This window comes from Rhamphochromis sp. 'chilingali', assembly GCF_963969265.1.
Source record: "Rhamphochromis sp. 'chilingali' genome assembly, chromosome: 9".
Classification (NCBI taxonomy): domain Eukaryota; kingdom Metazoa; phylum Chordata; class Actinopteri; order Cichliformes; family Cichlidae; genus Rhamphochromis; species Rhamphochromis sp. 'chilingali'.
The window spans coordinates 25,370,804-25,393,646 of record NC_137936.1 but is presented as its reverse complement, the minus strand read 5'-3'; the positions used below and the strand labels follow the sequence as shown (position 1 = coordinate 25,393,646).

The window sequence follows — 22,843 nt, the reverse complement described above, 5'->3', positions numbered from 1 at the left end:
TTTTGGTGAGTGAAATTCTAGCATTTTATTAGCACCAATTCACTGATATCCGATTTTTTCTGATTCCTTCATAGAATGTGTGAATATTCTTGTATCAGCTGCCCCATTTAGTCATCACCACCACACATCGTCTTCCTGCATCTCTTCCTATCTCTTGCATCCTCTTCTGCCACACAAACCCTGTGCATGTACCTGCCTTAATCCTAAACACTAGACCACCAGTGAAACTCATCCACTTATTATTAATACTGTATAAACTGTAGATACAGATATACTGTAGATACTTTGGTAAATGGTGTAGTGAAGTAAAGACAGAATTAAGTTTAAGCTTCTATGCTTTAAATAAATAAATAATGTTGAATCTTAAAAATACAGATAAAATGCATCTGCAACAAATGAGTCGAACACAAAACCTATTTTTTGTTTATTTATAAGAGGCTTAAACTTCATTCTGTCTTTACTTTACTACACTGTTTACTAAAGTACTGTTGATATAAAACTAAATCTGGTACATACAGCAACAAATCCAATAAAATCAGAAAGGCCAGATGTGATCCACAAGCCACTGTTTCCCTGCCGGTAATGCATTGTTATTGTAACTGTATTGTGTACATTTCATTCACTGGTATCCCTGTAACAGTGCATCTGAACACCTTTCATACACGACAAACATATTTACAGACGGACAGCTGACCAGTGCTTTGTTTTATGTAATCATCATTTTGCTGCCTTTAATCTCCAGACATTAAATATATTTTGACTGAGCTGACCTGAAAATGATAAACTGAGGGAACAACAGTGTGTTTGACCTGTGGGCGGGGCTCCTGTCACTGCTCGCCACTGCTGTGTCCTGTGATTGGCTAATTCTGCCATCTGTCAGGGGGGTTTAAAGGCATGGGGCAGATTAAAGTAGATTAGGATGGGCAGGGAGGGAGAGAGAGCGCATGCTGGCATCAGACTCTGGTCACCACGGCGATGGCTTCACCAGGGAAACATTGCTGCATCCTCCTCTTCTTCCTCCATCTGCAGGCGTCTGCCTGCCTCCACCAACAACCTGCAGACAGGTATGTGGACAAACACAAACAGAGCAGGTGTAGTAGCTTTATGTTTGTTTTTGACCTCTCCTAACTGTCTAATCTCTGATTTGTGCTATGCTCACCCACAACCTTCTACTCACTACACCTCATGTGGTGCTATGGTACAGCATTTATTTATTTATTTTTAATTTGAGCTCAGAGGAACAAGCTCGGCAACTTTTCCTGTAAACAGATACCTACTTTCACATCTAGCACACACAGAGTAACATTATCATCCTTTTGTACTAATGTGTGTGTGTGTGCGTGTGTCCATGTGATTAAACTAAGCCCCACTTTTAGCTCCACCAAAGCCTGAGAATGAGATACCTGCTTAATCTGGAGACAATGAGCCTTGAGCAAAGAGTTAGCATGCCATTATCAAACCAAAATCAGGACCTAAAACAGGCTGGAACACTTTGGTGATGTGCAGAGCTTGCAAGAGTTCTTTGTGGCCAAACAAAGTCCCCAATTATTACAATAAAGCATGATGACACTGTCTAATGACATATAATGTTTCTTTGAGATGCCATCAGCAGTAAGACAGGAGTCATTTTCAGCAGAATCATTTTATTCACATTTAAAAGCCCCAAGTTTCTTTAAAGTGGGAACAGTTTTTTTCAGCTCCATTAATTAAAATACACAGATTTTTATTTGATAATAAGTATGGAAGTTGTTTAAGTACTGATCTAGCAAAAGTAATGCTGATTGAATGGACCACATTTAATCCTGGCGCTCTCTCTATTACTTGAATTTCCAAACCGATGGTCATGCTTTGTTTATTTTCAGTTTCTATTACTCTTTTTCTTTGCCGTTGATGGTAACAGACTCTTTTTTTTCTGCATCAAATACAAGTGGTAAAAATGAAGGCAATGCACAAGTGCTAAAAACTGAGCATTTGGAGCATTTTTAATGAAATTATATGACAAATAATACAGTGCCACTGTGTGCCACAGTCTGTCCAACACTGATTAACAGGTATTAGTGTCACAAATGTGTAGTTTTATTGATGCCTGTCTCTAAATAAACCTGTTAACATGTATGTCATGCTGGTCACTTCTGGCTACCAAAATAAAGCATGGTGACAACCAAAACCAAAGTGGTTTCTAGAGCCAATAAGTGACATCACGGTGTGTGACATCACGGTGTGCATGTCCATCTTTTCTATACAGTCTGTGGTCACATGGAGTGAAATTAATACATTTTCACCAGTTATTTAAAAAAAAAAATTCAGTATGTTATACGTGTCTGTTTTCTGTTTAGCAAACAGAATCATCTCACGTTATACACATTTGTTCAACCTTCCTTCCTGCACATCCTAAATATTTCATTATTTATATCCTGTTTTTATTTCGGCTTATTTAATCTTTCATCCCTTTCAGTCTATACCATAGACTGTATATGAAAGATGGCCACAGTCACTGTTACCCTGTTTTGCTGCCAGTCTGCTCACTGATGGGGCCAGTAATGTAAAAAATTAACATCATGTTGTATCAAGAGACTTGAATCAAGTGACTGGGACAAAAAATTTATCTGGAACATGATCACAGGATAATAAATTAAAGTGAGCAGAAGGTCTGTTTTTCCCTTCATACCCTTTTGCAGCCAGAGTCGACCATTAAAAGAACAAAATGTTTAAGACACCTCCACTAATGCTTTAATTCAAGTCTATCAGTCGATGGTCAGCAGTCACCCACCTCACTTGCTTCCAGTGACCTCACAACACCTCTTAATACAAACCAGCAATCATGCCTTTGTTTTCTGCCTCTTGCTCACAGAGATTTTATCCTGACTCTTGTTTGTTTAATCCTCTTTGTTCCTTCTACCTGCCAGCTTACTTATTATATCTCTGACACACTAACGAGCTCCAGCTCATCCAGCAGAAGTCTGTTAGTAATTCCTAGTTGAGGCTAAAAGCCAGAGGAGACTCAGGCACCTCCGTTTCATCTATTTCAGATTGTTTCTTTGTTTTTAATCTGTGTTTTAGTACAACTAATGTGTAGAATCACGCCAGCCGTATGTGGTGATTTAACTGTTATTTTCTCTCCAGTAAGCCATTAAACATATGGCAGATGTTTACAAAATCATTCAGTGTCTGCTTTCGTCTGGCGATACTTGCCTTAAACTCGACCCCAATAGGATGATTACGTTGCCCCGTGTCTTTTGAGTGTGTGCATCAGCAGCTGTTTATTGCATTTCACAGTGTGCAGCTGTTGATGGTAAAGGATTGAGAAGCTGTAAAGTCTTCTCTGGCTGCAAGCCACCCCATCCTTCATCCTCGGGGTCTGTGTGCTTGTGATTGTATGATTATGCAAACAGTGCAATCCCACAATCCACAGCCCAGTGCCCTGACCCAGCACAAGAGAGCAGCTAAACCTTGTTTTTGGCTGAAGAGGCTCTTTGAGTGAAGGGGATTTGATCGCTCTATTGTCTGATTCTCTGACCTGATGTACATTTAAAATACATTCAGTATGTGCTGCATTTTATTTTCCATTCTCTGAGAGGATTTTGATCTTGAGAGTGCCCATACAGAGATCCACCGTGCTCTTGGCTCATTTAGATTAGATTATCCATAGCTGGACAATTTTAGCAGATTATTCAGAAATCAGGCTGCAGCTTTAAAGAAACAAAGTCACTGCCCAGAGTAAATGCATGCTTGTTGTACATACCGGCTGTTAAATAATGTGAAATGACTACTACATTATTATTTATTATTTATTTTATAAACATACACATATTTTTACTAAAAGAGAAACTAAAATTACAAAATCATTGAGCAGAAAATTTGTGCAGATTTATTAGCCTGTGTACAGTGATGGCAAACAGACCGAGAAGTTAAACATACTCATGGGTAGAAGCAGCACATGTATGTATTTTACTTAAGTACTGGTACCACACTAATATAGTAGAATTTTTTAGCAGAAGTCCTGACTGTAGGACACTTAAGAGCGCTTAATGTAGAGCAGCAATGTTCTATCCTCTTGTGCATGAAAAATCTCATCAGTACCTATAATAGTCAAACAAATCATGTTAAGCAGTACAAGCCTGTGAAACTGTAAATCTACAGAAAATGTAAAGAATCTAAATGCAACTTCAAAACTTTAATTTGTTGGTAGCTGTCTTGTACTTTCTGCTCATATATTCTGACCACTGCTTTACAGCATCAGTAAGGAATAAGATTTAAAGATTAAAGGCTCGTGGCTGAGCTGTAAAACCTTAATCTGAGAGCTTTTGACTATTAATCATTAATCTTCAAATATATATATATTCTTACATATTGCATATTTAGACATGTTATTTAAAACTAATCAATAAATCATGGAAGGTCTACATAGATAACAGCTATTGATCGGCTAACTAAAATAGTTAGCATTAAGCAAGACTGATTAACCTGGTATTTTACTTTTTTAAATCATGAATGAGGAAGCAACTACACTCACCAGGCACTTTATTAGGTATACCTGTTCTGCTGCTCCTTAAAGCAAATATCTAATTAGCCAATCACATGGTAGCAACTCAACACAACCAGGCATCACAGTGAGAAAGAAAGGTGCTTTACATGACTTTGAACCTGGAATGGCAACCATATCTCGAGTTTGCGGAGAATGATCTGAAAAAGAGAAAATGTTCAGTGGGAAATAGTTTTCTATGCTTTGCTGATGTTAAAAGGGAATGAATGGACTGCTTCGTTCTGATAGGAAGCCAACAGCAACTCAAATAACCATTTATTACAACCGAGGCATGCAGCAGCGCATCTGTGACTGAAGAACACATCAAACCTTAAAGCAGATGGGCCATCAGAGGAAAAGCACACTGGGTCCCACTCCTCTCAGAAAAGAAAAGAAAACTGAGGCTAGAATTCACAAAAACTGGAGAACGGCAGCCTGGAAAAACATTGAGGCCTTGATATAGAAAAGTTCAATCTGGGCCTTTTATTTGGCCTCATGTGTTTTTTAATTATTCATCAAAATGTAAAACAGTTTTTCTAAAATGGTTTCTTTGTTATTTTTTCCACCTGTGCTCCTTTCATTGTTTAAAACAGGCTGTGGTCAGCCTGCAGGGTCACACCTCTCTGCTGCTCTTAACAGCATCTCAGGATTTCTTTATACAGGTGGAGTTGCTCAGTTGTCCTTTGACAGGTGGCACAGCAGGTGGTTGTATATGTGGTTCAAGACAATGTTTGACATCTCTCCCGCTGTCCACTAAACCCTGGCTGATGACCTTTGTGTAGTTTTCTCAGTGGTCATTATTAGGCAACAAATGAATCATTAACATCAATCGGATTGGTTCCACTCCCTCTTTATTATTTTAAGTTTTTATTGTAACGATACATATTTTCTGTAATTCCAGATTAAAAAGAGGATGAGCTGTAGCTTTAACCTTGTTGTTGTTTCCTGATCCAGCACATCGATCTGAACCAGCTCTGGAGTCATCATATAAAACCTTCAATTTTTACAAAGAAAACCGTCAATCAGACCTGATGCCAATTTGATTCTAGCATTAGATCTCAGTCCATTATTGTTTCTGCTACAAGACTCTGTGTGTAATCTGGGTCAGAGTGTATCCTCGCAACAACTACCCACCTCTGTGCCAGACTGATCACTGCTATTTTAACTAATCCAGCAGGTCAGCAGCCGGGTCACTCAGGTGTACTCTGAGCACTTACACAGGTTCCTCCCTTCTTTAGCTTTGATTTCTATTGGGTGATTTGGAATGATGTCATTCTTGCATTATGCACAAATCTGAGAAATGAAGGTGAATAACACCAATCATCAGTTTGCTTTTAAAGTTGATGTTTTACAAGAAGGAGCAAGAGCCGTCTGATAAGTCCCTCCACACTCTCTGCGTGAATAGAGTCAGATGCAAAACAATCGGCAGCTAGATCAGTTTGTGAACTCAAGACTATTTTATCTTGAATGTGTCTGATCTGTATTTGTGACTTCTTTCAAACTTTTTGAATCCAGTTCAACTGCAAAATGTAAGCACACCTAAGCTGGAGCCGAACCGGTTCTGCCAGGGTGCCTTTTGAGAACCAGGCCACATTTTGACGGGCCTGAAAATGTATTATGATGCAATGTTCCCAGCAGAAGTCTGAGAAACTCAAACAGAATTCACTGGTTACATCTATCGGTCACTGATGAATTTAATGAGGTAGCCCAACAGTTTTCTAGTGTCACACTGGTGCAAATCTTTAAAACTGGTTTTCGATTAGGCACTGGCATCATATCAGCAAAAAGGGGCAAAAAGGTGCCTGCAGGTGTTAGGCTAACAAAGTGGGCAGAGAAGGACAGCTGGTGGTTTAGATGTGGCTGATGGTCCACATTAGACACATGAATTAAGCTTTTATGACGGTCCAGTACCTTTGTGAGCACAAACTAGTTTAATGTCAGTGTCATGTGTATATTTTATTTGGTGTATAATTGTTAAAAGGTTAAAAGGATTCAAAGTTGTAAAAGTTGCTAATGGTTGCTTAAGTATCTCAACCAGTTAAATATGAGTGAATCAGACTCTTTTAAACATACTTTCACTTTCTTTGATTGTTTTTTGTTCAGAATAAACACAATTCGTATGAGACAGTAAATTATTTAATATTTCACAATCATGTTATAGAGATTTTTTTTCCCCCCCTAAGATGATTAATTTATTTCACGTATTTCATTACTTAAAAATAAAGTTACAGAAGAAAAATAACTAGTGGAAAAAAAACTGTGCTGATGACAAATATGAAGAAATGACAACGATAAATATTTTACTGATTCTCCTTTCAATTCTTTTTGCAGTGCTGCCGTTTCTCTGGAACACGGTGAGATCTATTTATCAATCTGCTAAGACTTCCTTTACTTCTTCCTCCTTATCTCAGTTATAACAATATATGTAATAATGATGATGCCTAACGGGGGCGGGAATAGGGGGAACAAAAGGACAAATAGCCCCACCCGATAAGCCAGTGACCACACTTCCTACACCAATGTAAAACAGGGGTGTAAACTATTTCCTACACCTCTGTGTACGGAGTGGTCATTGTGGAAAAGGGGTGTAGGAAGATCTGAAAAGCTACCCTCTAGTGCAGCGTTGTGTTTGGAAGTCTGTTTTGATTTGTTTATTTTTCTCATGTTTTAGTATAAAAGGTTAAAGGTATAACATGTATATTCTTATGGCTTATTTTGTTAAACAAATCCTGTTGTCTCTGCAGACATTGGGAGCAATGGGAGGGTGAAGGCAGAGCAATATTTGATACCAGCAGAGAGAGGACTTGGACAACTGCAGGTAAAATATGAGTGGGGAGGGAAAAATGTAACGCCACAACTTTCTATTACAGTTTTACTGATTTTTAACCATTTAGGTGCTGAGAATATATTATATAATAAATGGAAGACGTGTCACAATTTAATCCTAATCTAAAATTGTGCAGCCACAATGTCACATATGTCAACTGTACCATCTTGAAACATGACTTAAATTTTTGTGTTAGGTTCATCGTGTATATATCGGCAGATTAACTTTCTTTTCCAACAAATAAAAAAAAAATTAAATCTTTGTTTAAATTTAACAAACCTCACAGTTTTTTGGAAACAAGGTTGTAAGAGTGGGAGAAAAATCATGTCCTCTCTGAGAAAATGATGATTCCTGTTTTCAGAAGCATACCAGGAAAATGCTGGAATTTATGAACCACAAAATTCTCATTAAAACACGTTTTATTAAAACAAACAAACAAACAAACAAACAAACAAACAAACAAACAAAAAACCAAACAGACATGAAACTGCAAAAACAGTTAATGCCTTTACATAAAAATTGAAAGTTTGGCTTTAAGAAGTTGTTTCATGGAAGGTTGCTTCTTCCTGCCTCCAGTCTTCAGATGCATCACGCAGGAAATTACTTCAGACACCAGGAGCTGCAGTTCCCCTCCCTCCTCTAAAGGTTCAGTGAGCATGAGTAACATTTTCTCCAACACAATCAGTTGGAGAAAATATATATTATAATAAATAATATATTATACCGTATATTCAATTTCGAAAGAAGGTTTTTAAATTTACTCTTTTCTAACCGGTTGTACCTGCCCACCAGGTGTTGTCTGATGGGCAGCCGTGCCTCTTGTTCCAGGCCAGGAAACTGTCTCTCCGCTATGACAAGCAGAAACACCTGGACCTCACAGAGCGAGCCTTTTCTCCTCAGAAACCTGTCGACACCAGTCAGTCTGTCTGTCGCAAGGACAAAGCCACGTAAGTGCACCTCCTACTTGTCTGTCTACTTGTATGAGAAATGTCAGAGGGTCTAACACGAAGATTTTAATCCCAATTAAAAGACAAGAACAATGCAGTGTGTCCTGTAAGGAAAGGTCCAGTTGTGCTGTACATCTGAGAGTCTTACTTGTCTCTTTGTTCCTCTGTAGGCTGGTCATGAGGTTTGGAGATGTGGAGGATTTGAAAGGCCTGTCCATCAGGTTAGCTATGCCACCAAATATGATCACACTAAGCAGTTTGTACACAATACATGAACATTTGCCCTGACTGTCTCCTCTCGCCTCTCTTTCATCAGACTGCAGCTGTCCAACACCTTTTATGAGTCTTCGGGGCAGTGGTGGTTCTCGGTGGACAGCGTCTCGCTGCTCTACAACATTTCTGAAGAGGCTGCGTTCAATGCCAGCGAGGTGTACGCTCCAGCTTCCTCCTCCTACCGCTGCATCCACGTCAGCAGCCTGGAGCGATACAGTGCCCTGCTGCTACCTGGCACTGACCAAGCCCGCCGCTGGTCCATCACTTTTACAGACTTCCAGGTACCCGTCTCTTTACCCTGTCTTTGACTGATTCTTCAAAGAGGATGTTTCATTTCTTGTGTGGTGTCTGGAAGACATAACAAAGTCTTGTTAGAACATTTATTAATTTTTCAGTGTTTTTTTGTGGTTAAGGGTCATTTTCTCTCTAGTTCAATACTTTGTTAACACATCTTGAACTTGAATGTCGAAATGAGCAAACACAAAGCTGGGAAAACAGCAGTGTACTGTCAGCTCACAGACCCAGAGACTGGCAGAGTACAAGATTTACACAGGTGAGCGGGTAGAGGGCACAATACAGTTTAAAAATGACCAGTTTCTAATTGGACAAATACAAAAATAGAAACAAACAAAATTTAATGAAAAATGCAAGTTTTAAAGGGTTTTGAAACGGTTTTCCAATATTTAAATCACCACAGCGAAAAAAGCAATCACCCCCTCCTGAGGTTATAGCTAGTTGTATCACGTTAATGAGTGCATAATAAATTCTAGCTCTGGGTTTTTATGCTCAGACTACTTGGGCTGCTAGAATAGCTTTGCATGATTCACAGTTCAGAATAGGTTTATTTGATTTATCCTGGACCACAGTGCAGCCCCTCAGCTCCTCTCGGTTTAAGGCAAATTTCGTGCCTCTCATAAAGATAAAGTTAGACCAGCAGGAGGTTCTGAGATGACTGTATTAAGGGTACCTGCTCTCTGTGATGTGATATAAAGCCAGAAGCATATTGAGAACATTACTTGTTTGTTTGTTTTTTATAATGTTTCTATGCTCTCCTCAGATTCAGGCCTTCAGCGTCACCTCAGGAAAGTTTTCTCCTGCGAGCGACTGTACCACCTTCTTGACGCCAGCCATCCTGATGGGCCTCGTCACCTCCCTCATCCTGCTGCTGGTGCTGGCCTATGCCCTGCACATGCTCATCCACTTGAAACACATTGAGCATGACGAGGAGCACAAAGCCGACGTCTACTTCCCAAAAAGCCCTGAACACCTGGAACAGTACTGCGTGGAAAACCTCACTGAGAAAAATGTTATGTAGGTTAGGCAGTGAGGTGATGGACAGACTTTTAAAAGTTACAGTTTTGAAAAAGTGAAATGCAGCTGACCTGATAGCTGGCACCAAACCTGGTGTGACATACTCTCAGCCCAGGATGAAATTTTTTTTTTAAACTGACATTTCTAAACTTTTGTAATTTACCCATGAGAGGATTTCTGTTTTTGTCTTAATAAAAATATAAAATAAAAACTCTGGTTTCTTTTATATTTGTAGTGTTTGATTAAATTTTTTGCTTTTGAAGACATAGCATAATAATTGTTTATAAAGCTAGGTGTATGTCAGCTATATGTACTAGTCTCTTCAGTGAAATACAAAAAGAAAATAACAATTTGGTTAGAGGAACTACTTTTTCAGCGTCACTCTGAGACGGAATATTTCTAATTTTAGAGATGTTGCACAAATGGAAGAAAGCAGTCTTACATATTTGTTTAATATGTGCGTTGAAGCACATGTCTTGGTCAAAAATGACTCCAAGGTTCCTCACAGTGTTACTGGAGGCCAAGGTAATGCCATCCAGAGTAAGAATCTGGTTAGATACCATATTTCTAAGATTTTCAGGGCCGAGTACAATAACCTCAGTTTTATCTGAATTAAGAAGCAGAAAGTTAGTTAGAAAGTTATATGACCTTAAAAATATATAGCTTATGTTTCTTATAGGTGTAGCAGGAGTATCACAATCACAGTAAAGTAAACGAGTCTCTGCACTGAAGTAATTCTGATTCTGTCCAGTGGGGGCGCTCTGAAGCCTGTGAGACGAAACATCCAGCCAAAGAAGAAGAATCTCACGCTCAGATGAGGAAAGTGTTGCCTGTTACTGAACTTACAGATGAATTGTAAATATTGAAACTCGTATCTGAACCAGCAGCTTTATCTAAAAACCACGTGTCATGTTTAGTTTTAATCTACAGAGCCGGACCTGAATAAACACGTAATTTTAACGGTTTCCTGTTGGGGTTGGTTTCCAGCTGATTAGCATCGGGCTAACCGGTGTAGTTACTGACAGCTCTACCTGCTGGTAACCGTTAACGTTACCTGTCCAGGTACTCTCCCGTTCAGCCCTGCTCTCCTGTTCTTGCCGACGGGGCCTTCATGTTGAACCACCTCTCCACTGCTCTAACGCTCTTCACCCGCCGACTACCCGCTTTCTCCCCACGGACTTTCTCCGGAGCCCTCCGCCGCCTCTGCAGGATGGAAGCGGCCGTGGTGAGGTGCCTCCCCGGGGAGCCCAAGCTGACCATCTCCTTCTGTCTGCAGGGCAGCCACAAGCACATGCTCCGGGACCAGGACGAGCCGCTGGGCAAGGTCCTGGCCCGCATCTCCAACGGGATAGCCAAGAACCAATCAAAAGCAAAGAAATCCAAGAAGAACCGGGGTCAGGAGCAGCCGGATGAAGCTGCGGAGCCCACCGTGGTGAAGCTGTTCTACGATGGGGAAGAGGTGCCGGAGACGGTGCTGAACGCGGAGGCTTGGCAGGACGGCTCCGTGCTGCAGGTGGGAGATGTTAAATATTCAGTGCAGAGGAACGCGCCCACCTTCACCACCGCGGAGCTACCGGTGTCCTTGTTGGCCGGCTTCCCCGTCTGCCCCAAACTGGAGGTGGAGTTTGGGAACGTCCAGGACTGCGAGTTCACCTGGTTCAGAGAAAACTGCCCACACACGAGGTAAATACCCAGAAAAGAAGGTGTAAATGTGAAGCAGAGATTGTGTGGTGCAATCCAGCTGTTTCAAGAACTGCATGCCTTACACGGTCTTATCAGGCGAGTGTTGGGTCTGAGGAAGGTCTGCTCATCTCTACCAAGCTGTTTTATTGACACAAAAACATCGATAAGTTTGCCAAAGGGTAAACAAACCTTTAAACTGAAGTATTTTTAACACCCTGGGTGTAGAACTGTACAGCTGCCTTTTCTGATTTTGTTATAAATCAGGTGATTGTTTGGGCACATTAATAATCAAATTGATTTGACATCCTGCAATCTACTTCTCTTTGCTCTTGTTCCAGGTCTGAAGCTCCTGGTAAAGCTTCAGATCAGGACAGTGGTTGGACTCAGGTTGGATGTGAGAGAGTTTACATCCCATCCAATCAGGACATCAGCTTCAGGCTCAAACTGAGCTGCACACCCAAAGATGGAAGCCGTGGTGGCCTGGCCAAGGAGCTGGTTTCTGTGGGAGCTGTGGAGGCTGGACCAGGTGTGTGCTTGTTTGACAACCGTCATGCTTTCACAGCCAAAGTCACGGACTGGCCGACTGTGAGAGTGGTGTCGTACAACATCCTCGCCGACATCTACGCCCAAACGGACCTTTCCAAGACGGTGCTGTACCCGTACTGCGCCCCCTACGCCCTGCAGCTGGACTACAGACAGAACCTGATCAAAAAGGAGCTTGCTGGGTACAACTGCGACATTATCTGTCTGCAGGAGGTCGATAAAGGTAATCACTGATAAAAACACAAAAATACTGATGATTTAAAAAAATCTTTGACATTAGTTGTGCTCGCTGACCTCTGCAGGAGTGTATGTGGACAGTCTGACTCCAGCGCTGGATGCCTTTGGTCTGAACGGTGTTTTCAAGGTCAAAGAGAAGCAGCATGAAGGACTCGCTACCTTCTACCGCAGGTTAGGCCAATCACCAGCCAGAAGCTGGATTAACCTTAACTTGCTTGATAACTTTATCACTGGCAAAATAATATGCAGAGCCACATCTGTGTTTGTTTGGTTGAAGTTAATAATTAGTGGATGTTAGATAGTGTTGCTCACTATTGATGCCTGGAGCAGAAGAGAGAGGCATTAATGCGCTTAGAAGCGAGCATAAGCAGCGCATTTTTTAGATTTTTGAGTAAAAAGCCAAACCCAGCTTCACTCCACAGGCTGTTAAAGATAATGAAGAGAGTTGGATAAAGTCTCAGTTTTTTTAAGATACATTACAGTCTGTAAACAGGCCAGAAATAAAAAGGTTTTAGTACATGAAATAAATTTTGTTTAATGCACTTTAGTATATTGTGTGTCTTACGTGACAGTCAGTGTTGATAGAGTAGCGAGCACCTACAAATAAGTGATTGTGAAGAAAGTATTGAATATCTGAAGTATAACAGAAAGGCCTCTTTATTTATGTGCAGCCCTAATGGCAATATCACATGATTATGAGCCCTGCAACTGGTCAACAGTCCAGACTTTACCCCGCCTCTAGTCCTATGACATCTGGAATAGGCTTCAGCCCCATGTGACCCTGAATTGGATAAGCGGAGAAAGTGGATGGATGATGATTATGATATTGAAGTGAATCCTATTGTGCTGTAGGTCAAAGTTTCGACTCTTGAGCAGTCACGACATCATGCTGAGTGAGGCGTTGTCCTCTGACCCCATGCACGCTGAGCTTCTGGAGAAGGTTTCTGCTAACGGTGCCCTGAAGAATAAGATCCTGCAGAGGTCCACCTCGCTGCAGGTACAGCTGCTCACCATCGAGGCTGATTAACTGTTATATTTTAGCTTTGGGAAGGAGTGATGCGACATTTTGTTATTGCTCCCATCTAAATATCGGGTCAGCAGTCTGGAGGTCTTTCAGACCTACTGCACTCACAACATTTTGACTTTCTTGTCATTTTTAAGTAGTTTTAAGACATTTCAAGCATGAAAAATGCGTCAAAGAAATACATTAAAATACCGTAGCTAATTTTTGTTACCAGCAGACACACCCACTGTCACAAAAAATTAATTTCTTCACAGTTCTTTAGTCAGTGAAATTTGTGACAATAACACTGTTTGACAGACAAAAAATACTATTTTTGCATGAACAAGGTGATTCTGAAAGTGTCCATTAGCTCAAAACTTGGCATGTCTCCATGTGGTGTGCAGTGTGTGGTTCATAAAACTGGACAAGTGGAGTAAAGAAGAAGTGATAGGTCTAAAAATCTGTCTACAGTAAATGAAAGTCACGTATTTAAGAAATGGAAAAAATGTATGGAGGTGTTCAGCAGAGAGGTACAACACAGTATCTACAGCCATTTGTAAAATATGATGGAGACATTTCAGTGTTGGGGATTTTGTAAAAATTCATGGAAACATGCGCACAGAAAAGTACTATCGGATTTGATCCAGCGTTCAATACTGTCTGGAAAGCATTCAATTACTAACAGTTTAATTTTTCAGTTTAATAATGATCCCAAACACACTGCTAATGCAGTAAAAGTACCTTGATAGAAAAATTCCCATTGGAGCATTGTCGCTCATGGATTGGCATCCTCAGATCCTAGACCTCAACATTATTGAAGCAGTGTGGGATCATCTTGACAGAGAACACTAGAAAAGACAGCCAACATCCAAAGAAGCCCTTTGAATGTCCTTCAAGAAGTCTGGAGAGCTATTCCTAAAGAAATTACAGGAATACTTGTTCAGGCTGTTTTGAAGAATACAGGTGGCCATACCAAACGCTGACTTTCAAGATTGTTAAAACTGTACAAACTTTTTTTAAAATTAACTGTATTTCCATGTATCAATACATCACTGCACCAATTTGTCATTTTCCTAGCAAAATATAAAAAATTAAGGAGGTTCAGGACTTCTGCACAATACTATGTTTGCAGATAGAGCAGGGCGATATGGCCAAAAATATTTATCACGATATATATTTGAAAATTTGCGATAACGATATAACCGACGATATAATTGATGCGAGACAAAATACAACTCCACAACATTACTAGCGCAAAAAGACAACCTTCCATTTATTTTCACTTAAACAAGAAGCTGGTTTTTATGTACATTAAAGCTTTATAAAAATGTAACAGTGCAAATGCAAATTCCTTGCTGAAAGTTTAACCAAAAGGCATTTCCAGTAGAAATGGGCTGACATATCCTGAGCATAACCATGTATAATATCCACTGAAGTTAAAAAGAGGTGCTTTGCAACATTAAACTGCAGTGTGCAGTACGCATTTTTCGGACCATAAGGTGCACGGGATTATAAGGCACATTAAGCGAAACAAAGCAGTCAGATAAATCAAACTTTATTAAACTCATTCTTCTTGCTTCCTCCACTTCTGTACCATTGATTCATTAATGTTGAATTCTCTGGCAGCTGCTCTATTCCCATGTTGTTGCAGTATATTAATGACTAACCTCGTATTGTGGATGGATTATCTCAGTTGTTCTCCTGACTGAAGTTTGGTCCGTTTACAGCATCCTGCCATGCGATTGCATTTGTCTCTAACCATGAAGAACCTTCACGTTAACTTTTATAAGTGGAAAAGTGTTAGTGTTCGTCCTCCAGCTTCACTGTTTATGTTATGCTAACATAGCTGTGTCGCTAGCGATCACGTAGCACATCATTATATACCAGCTAGCCCAACTTCAGTAACCCTACAAACGTCACTGCTGTTTAGTTTCCTGTCTTCATTTATGTTGGAAGTGATAGCAGAGCTGTACGTTTGATTTTTTTCAGAAATCTCTCAGTCAGAACATGCAATATCATGCTTAGGTAACTAGCGAAACTAGCGAGCTAACTTCCGCTAGCTTCCTGCTAACTTCTAACTCCGTTAAATGTAATAACTTTTGTTTTCATGGATGCCTGGAAGTTAAACTTTATAGTTACACCTGGTAAAGCAGCAATGCTGATCGTTTTATTAAAGATGAAAGAATTTAGACAGTTTTTAACTCTAAGTGATGCTGCAGTGTTATTTGACCTGAAACATCCGGAGTTTAGGACCCAGATTACTCCCAGATTTAAGAGCATCTTAGTCCGACAAATACGACAATAACAACGGCCGCTTGCATGTTCTGCAAAAAAATGTGCTTTGTTGTGTATCTGACAGACAAACACCAAACCAGTTCCACATCACGGAAGTTGCACCATTTTTACAAACCAATTCTGGTTCATCTGTTTCACTCAACAATCGGCCATGTGCGTATGAAAACAAAGGCACTGCGCATGCGCGTTTTACTCCCATTCTATCGCGATATTTCATTTTCCTATCGTTGCCTAACATTATACCGGTATTACCGTGAACGGTATAATATGGCCCAGCCCTATTTGCAGACTTTAAAAAACATTTTAGCACAAACACCGGCTCGTTATGTTCAGTGTAATACTTCTTGGAAAACTTTAATTACACTTAGGGTAACATCACATATTGTCATCAACATTTCACCTTACCTGTCTTGTGTATGTGTGTGAAGGTGTACTCAAATCAGCTATATTTACATGTAAAATGATAATTCAGGGAGAGTTACAGACAACAGGAGATCATCTCTGCTCTTAGTCACTCTTGAAGTCGCTGTTTGCTCACACAGCAAACGGAGAGAAAGGAAAGAGAGAGTACAGCTGCTGCAGATGAATCAGAATTTGCTGTCCGTGGATGTTTTGCTAAAGTTTGATTGTTGGCTGTTGTCTGTTTGAGATTTGTCCTGGAATTTGATTCTTAAATATGTGAAAGAAATGCCCACTACAGTTAAAAATCAGCAATTTATTCAGTCATGAAAAGAAATGTTTGTCTAATCACTGAATTGTTTGTTTCCCTGCAGGTCACTTTCCTCGAGGACCTGAATAAACCCGGCAGGAAGGTCTGTGTGGCCAACACTCACCTGTACTGGCACCCAAAAGGTAAAATGTCCTGTTTACTTCCAGGAACACCTGAGTTGCTCATTTTAACCAGCAGAGATTGTCAGTACAGACTTCTGAGAATTGAATTCATTTCCTTTGAAGGGGGGAATGTTCGCTTAGTCCAGATGGGCGTGGCTTTGAAACACCTGAGTCATGTGATCAGCGAGGTCGCACCTGGAGCCCCGCTGGTGTTTTGTGGAGACTTTAACTCCACCCCAAATGCAGGTAACTCCAGAATAGTACCTACAGCTGAATCTGAGACTGTTTACAAAAACATAATGACCCTCAGGTCAAAGTTCAACTTCACCATGTTTGGAGTTCTTTTTTAACACAGTCTTTATCAGGTTGGTTTGTTTCTTGATCTCGTCCCCTCTCAGGTGTGTTTCAGCTGCTCAGTGAGGCTGTGGTTCCTCCGCAGCATGCAGACTGGAGCAGCTCGGGGCCGGAGGAGTCCTGCAGCATGGAGCTGCTCTCTGACATCCCCCCTCTGCTGAGCGCCTGCGGATTGCCGGCCTACACCAACTATGTGAGAGGGTTTCAAGGCTGCCTGGATTACATCTTTATACAGCCAGACTGCATGCAGGTACTGATGGCAGAGGATATAGGAGAGACACATTTTTGTTTTAACAAGCTCTCTTATGGGAATGTTAGTGAATTACTATTTATTTATTTTAAACTATTTTTTATTTCATTGTCTTATTTTGTCTTTTTGTTGGCTGTTATGTTATTTAATTTTCATATTTATTTTACTCTCTTTTGTGCACAGGTTTGTGACTGTCTACAAAAAGCCCTTAATAAATCAGCTTTACTTACTTACTTTACTTAGAACATCTTTTAGCCAAACTATGCGTACCACTCAACCAAATGAAATCTGTCTTTTTAATTATTGAGATCTTGAGCGAGCCACTTGCTAAGTTTGAAGTAAATCAGAAAAGAGTTTGTAAAACGGGTGAAGAATGACAGATTTCTCAGATTTTCACTAAGTCAAAGATGAGGAACAGAAAACAAACTCAATGGAGATTGGTTATTTAAAAAAAAAAAAAAGACGATAAGGTAAAAATGGAGTCAGGTGTTCTTTGTGTGAATAACTGATGTAACACATATATGGTGTGTGTGCAGGTGGAGCAGGTGATCCCTCTGCCCAGCCTCGAGGAGGTCACCACCTACGAGGCTCTGCCCAGCGTGGCTCACCCCTCTGACCACATCGCTTTGGTTTGTGACCTCCGGTGGAACCCCTGACCCCTGACCTCCAACCATGATGGACAGAGATGCTTAAAAACACAGAGTGTGAGATTTAAACTGTGTCCCTGCAGGTTTACCAAGAAGAACCAAAGTCAGCAGAAGCTCAAAGGATCAGACAGAAGAACTTGAACCACAAAACCACAACACAGTGAAAGTTCATGTGAAATTATTCACAGTCCTTATTAGACAATAAATTATTTTCATCACTTATATTCAGTGTTGGAATGAGAAAAGTAAGTAATTGCAGATTTTGAGAAGGGATTTAAGAAGGGGATTGATTAAATACTCAAAAAACAAACTCACATTACTGCATCACAACAGTTTGATGATTAATGATCACTCTGAGGTTATTCACTTTATTTCTGGGTTAATAGATAAATATTGACCTTTTAAGATAAGTATTTATTATCATTGTTGCCAAATGTACTGCTCAGTGGGCCTTTCAGTTTTTAAATAAAGTCTACAGCGCTGACTCTCACTTGTTGGCTTATTGTCATATACTTACAGACATCATTAAAAGGAGGTGAACATCCTGTGATGCTTAAATGATTTGCTCACTATTGTGACAATATCCTCGAAATATAACTTTAATTTAATTTAGTCCAACTTTTACCTTCTTAATTTAACTTACAGCTTTATTTACAAAAACGGGTAAAAATGTGACAATCTTAACAAATTATATTTAGTATCCAATGAACAATATCACATATTCACAGTTCAGATGAGTAAAGTAAGACATATTTAGTTTTACATTTTTTTTTTTTAGAAGAGCAGGAAAATGATTCTTTTTATATTTCTCTAGGAAGCAGTTTTGAGTTGCCTGGTTTTGGGATGTTCATGCACTTAAAGGCAGCGCTCCATGGAAACAGTAACAAACAATACAAGTCAGCTTTTTGAATCATAGAAGGTGTTACACCTGAATGTAGGTAAAAAGGACAATAACAAATGTTTCTGGCTGAGTTCACCGAACAATGTGATTTCATTTTATTTTAAATTATTTCCATTGTTGTTTTCTGTATTGTCCTCAGCCTCTCTCTGCGCACCTCCACTGCCACTTGATCCAGTTCATTAACTGTCATTATGTCTCATGGATTTAAAAAAACCCACTTTTTGTCAAAAACAATAAATCTCATACAAAAGCAGAATTCTCTCAAGCAGCCAGAACAAAAATCTACAGTTTTAACCATAGTCCCACACAGGACGTCATCAGGAGTATTAAAACCATGAAAGGATCTTTTAGTCCAAAACAAAACACTCTGATGAAACAATAATAAAAATTATATCTGATTATTTTCATTTCACCAAGGTGACAAATGTCAACGGTATAATTTGCATAAACAAATACAGAGCAAAACCACAATATGTACAGCAGCTTCATGTACACTAAACATCTGAGTTTCAGAGAAGTCGCAGCAATGTTGGTTTCAAAATTCACAGCTCAGTTTTCTTCTTTGTGAGTACTTTCCTGTCTTTATGGAAGACGGCTCCATCAGGCTGCTCCCTCCACTTCACAGTGATTCCACTCACTCCTTTCTCCTTCAGTCTGTCCTGGAGCTGAGAGATCCAAACATTACACACATGTTTAAACAGAGACTAAAAACAAACAAAAGCCTGTTTTAGAAAAACAAAACATCAATAAATTTATTTTCTGACATTAATTCATACCTTTGCATTTGAATTGGGCCGATTAATGTATACAGTAAAATCATATTTGTAAAATACATATTTTACATATTAAAATCATATACAGTAAAATCATATTAAACGTTTCAGAGAAAAGTATGGAAATTATTTTTGTCATTTATAAAAGTTTTTTTTTTTCATTTTTAGATGTCATAATTTTATGAACATTTCTCAACATTCAAAAATTCAAATTTACAGCCTTAATTTTCACGCAGCAGCTTGCTCATAGATGCTGTGAAGAAGAGATGAGGACAGGCAATCACATAAAATTAAAGAGCTGGGTGAAACTCACAGCACCTACACTAAAGTGCAAAGGTGATGAGGTGAAGTTTTAAGGCAGACTTGCCTCTTTCAGGAGTGTTGCTTTGGCAGCGGTGTCATTCAGATTCACAGAGGAGTCCTCCAGCTTCAACCTGATTTTTATTACTGAGACAGAGAGGACAAAAGGTGTCATGGGGAGTTTTCAGTTATTATATTTTTGTGATATCAAAACTGTAACTTTATACCTTTTCTGTAAACAATTTCTTTTTTGGGAGCTTCTGTGGTTTCAGGTTGAGGAGCTGGCAGGTTGTCATAGCAGACAAATGGTCGTTGTGTATTATAGGGCAGTAACCTCCATTTTCCTGATCTCTGCATATCTGCGACACCACGCATGGCATTTGAAATGCCAAATATTTTTCCTGATTCATCCCAGTATCTGAATGAGGAGTCTCTGCCATCGACCCAGAAAATTTGAGGATGTGCAATGCGGCCGATCCATATTTCAGTCCCATATGACACCAGCCTCTGCGTATCACTGACAGAAAGCGAACTGTCAGCCAGGTCTGTGAAGTTCTCCCTGCAGTACCGGAGAGCTCTGAACCAGTCCATGCTTTTATTCACAAAAACAAATTCAGGACTCTGGTAAGTTCCTGCAATTAGAAATTGTGGTTAAATAAGTCATGTTGATTTTCCTGTGAATGAAAATAATCAAATCAAAACAATCTTAATGAGAAAAGAAAATGCTTTGGTATTTTCTTACCATTGTTACAGATGAATGGGTATTCCAGTGAGCAGTTGATATACCAAGACCAGTACCAGTATGGTGAATTCACTAAAGCTTTTGTACAAAAATAGTAAACTGAGAAGGGTTCATTTTTAGTTTGATTTTCCCATTTCCAGAAATCATCATTGATCTGAGATGCATGTCTCCAATAAAAACGTAGGTAAGCACCAATCCAGACCTCAGAGTTGTAACCAGCAGATGAAACTGTTTTGTTAAATTGTTTCATTTCTGTAGCGTTTTCGAAGTTGGCCAGGTCTGTGTAGTTCACTCTACAGTAACTCAGAGCCGCACCCCAATCTAAGGACTTATTAACAAAGTAGTACTGACGGCATCTGGAGAAGATGAGACACCCTGTGAGGAAAAATGATTGATCAACATCTCTGAACATGCAACCTGGATGTAACATATCAGAGTGATAAGCACTGCCAAAAATGACTGACCTGAGAGACAGAAGACACCCAGCAGGATCTTTAGAGTCATGATGCTGCTCTGTGAACTGTGAAAGAAAACTCAGCCTTTATAATAATAAAAATGCAGGGAAATCCCACTCCTGCTCCATGTTCCTGTTTCTGAGAAATGTTATGGGTGTGTTGATCAGTTTATGCAAAATGTGTCACAGAGACTCCTTTATGGAAACAACATTAACCAGGTTTGTTTAAAACTGCTAAAAATTCAAACTTCAGGCTTAAAGTAATAGAAATGATTTTAAATGAGAGTGTTTTATCTTGTGTTTATCTACATTTATTTCCAACTGCAGAGTTTTTTTCTTAAAATTTCAAGAAGTATTATTTATTTCAGTCATTGTTTTTAATGATACTGCACAAGAGTGAAGCTAATCTGCTTGATTTTAGAAAAATATGCCACCAAATCATGTCACTGAATTACCGAAGTTATATATTTTTTATTTTCATTATTTGATTGAACCAAAGAATGACCTAAAACAAAAGATATGACTGATGAATCAGTTAAAGGAAACATTTAAAAGGCATTAGAAAGATTAAGTTAAATGTTTTAACATTTTACCATCAGACGCTTCACTGTGTGCATCCTGGCCGTCTTATAGAGCAGTTGTGGCTCAGCTGATAGAGCAGGTCATCTGCCAGTTAGAAGGTGGGAGGTTCAGTCCTTGACTTCTGTGAATCTGTCAAAGTATCCTTGGGCAAGAGCCTTAACCTCAAATTACTTGTGATGTATCCACCGTAGCATAAAATAATGTGATTTGTAGTATTTCCAGAACATATTTTGTTTTCACACCAGTGATGAATTCCTCAGTAAAACTCAAACATGTTTCGGTAAGATCTGGGCTCATGTTGAAAACCTTCTGCACAAATATCACGCATCTACAGTGTTTGAAGATAAGTTTCAGTAATCAGCTGAAGTTTGTTCTGGATGCTAAATTCCCTTAAACAATGCCTCTAAACACAGGCATTGTTTGTTTAGTGACCAAACCTTTTCTTTGTCTCTTTGAACAAATAAATAAAAGTCCTAATATTGGAGCTCCTTCTTTTTTTCCCCATTTGTTTCATCATGACAAGAAACCTGTGCCACTGCTTCTCACGACACTGGTTTTTGAAGATCAAATTTCATAAATCAGTCACTTTTGAATTCAGTCATTTTCAGAGGATCAAAAGTAATTGGACAATTTATGGGTAAAATCATGGCCCAGAGAGGCCTGTTCACTCATTCAATCTCTCGGGGAAGTAGGTATAATTGTCTTCATACAGAAAGTTTACAAGAAGATATAAACGAAAAAACAGGAAGGCTAGATTAAACTTTGCCAGGAAATATCTAAAAGAGCCCCCCAAAAATTCCTCAGATCTTGCACCGATGAAACTAAGAATAATTTGTAACACGATGATGGAAACCAAAATGTGTGGAGATGATGTCACTGTTGATAGATGTAGCAAGATATTCTGGCCTTACATGTTATAGAGCATCTTATCTTTCCATAGATAAAGGCATTGCATTGGATGCAGAAATTATAGAAATTAATGCAAAATTCACTAAATGTTGTTTATGAAGTGTCTGAAGCTCAGAACTGCACGGAGTCCCACTCCCACCCTTCCTCCCACATTCACTTAAAGCATACCAGCTTAACGACAGACTGGTTTAGGACAAGTGGCCACATTAACTTTATAATAAAGATGTGTTCTTCAAGACGAGACACAAATCCCTTTTGGGTTGCGTCGGGAAGTATAAGTTAAATCTGCTAAAGATTGTGTGGAGCTATCTGCTGTGGCAAACAGATGTGAAACAGAGCAGTTCAAAGTACCTTTATCTGAATCTAAACTGCAGTCCCGTGTGTCGGGTTATCAGGAATATGCAATCTTTCTTTCTAACAAAGCGGCAAAGAAATTTTTTGTTGGAAATTTGTTTTTCC

The 22,843-nt window shown here is 39.4% G+C and overlaps 3 protein-coding genes across 3 annotated transcripts; 2 read left to right on the top strand and 1 right to left on the bottom strand.

Moving 5' to 3' along the window:
* Window positions 1-919: 919 nt before the first annotated feature.
* atp6ap1la (ATPase H+ transporting accessory protein 1 like a) lies at window positions 920-9,976 on the top strand (the record flags this gene model as incomplete). The annotated part of the gene is made up of 7 exons (XM_080890937.1): window positions 920-1,064; window positions 7,267-7,340; window positions 7,926-7,994; window positions 8,142-8,296; window positions 8,467-8,517; window positions 8,613-8,850; window positions 9,627-9,976. 7 exons carry the CDS (start codon window positions 920-922, stop codon window positions 9,882-9,884), a joined length of 990 nt encoding a protein of 329 aa, XP_080747063.1. The 3' UTR covers window positions 9,885-9,976.
* A 687-nt stretch (window positions 9,977-10,663) lies between these two features.
* On the top strand, window positions 10,664-18,790 carry pde12 (phosphodiesterase 12). Its single transcript, XM_080892787.1, has 8 exons — window positions 10,664-11,563; window positions 11,902-12,329; window positions 12,409-12,514; window positions 13,196-13,340; window positions 16,415-16,493; window positions 16,596-16,718; window positions 16,871-17,076; window positions 17,613-18,790. Exons 1-8 carry the CDS (start codon window positions 10,992-10,994, stop codon window positions 17,730-17,732), a joined length of 1,779 nt encoding a protein of 592 aa, XP_080748913.1. The 5' UTR covers window positions 10,664-10,991; the 3' UTR covers window positions 17,733-18,790.
* A 376-nt stretch (window positions 18,791-19,166) lies between these two features.
* LOC308402249 (putative C-type lectin domain family 20 member A) lies at window positions 19,167-20,944 on the bottom strand (the record flags this gene model as incomplete). The annotated part of the gene is made up of 5 exons (XM_080890936.1): window positions 20,904-20,944; window positions 20,440-20,814; window positions 19,925-20,329; window positions 19,765-19,844; window positions 19,167-19,289 (listed from the first exon to the last, which is right to left on the bottom strand). Exons 1-5 carry the CDS (start codon window positions 20,941-20,943, stop codon window positions 19,167-19,169), a joined length of 1,023 nt encoding a protein of 340 aa, XP_080747062.1. The 5' UTR covers window position 20,944.
* Window positions 20,945-22,843: the final 1,899 nt, after the last annotated feature.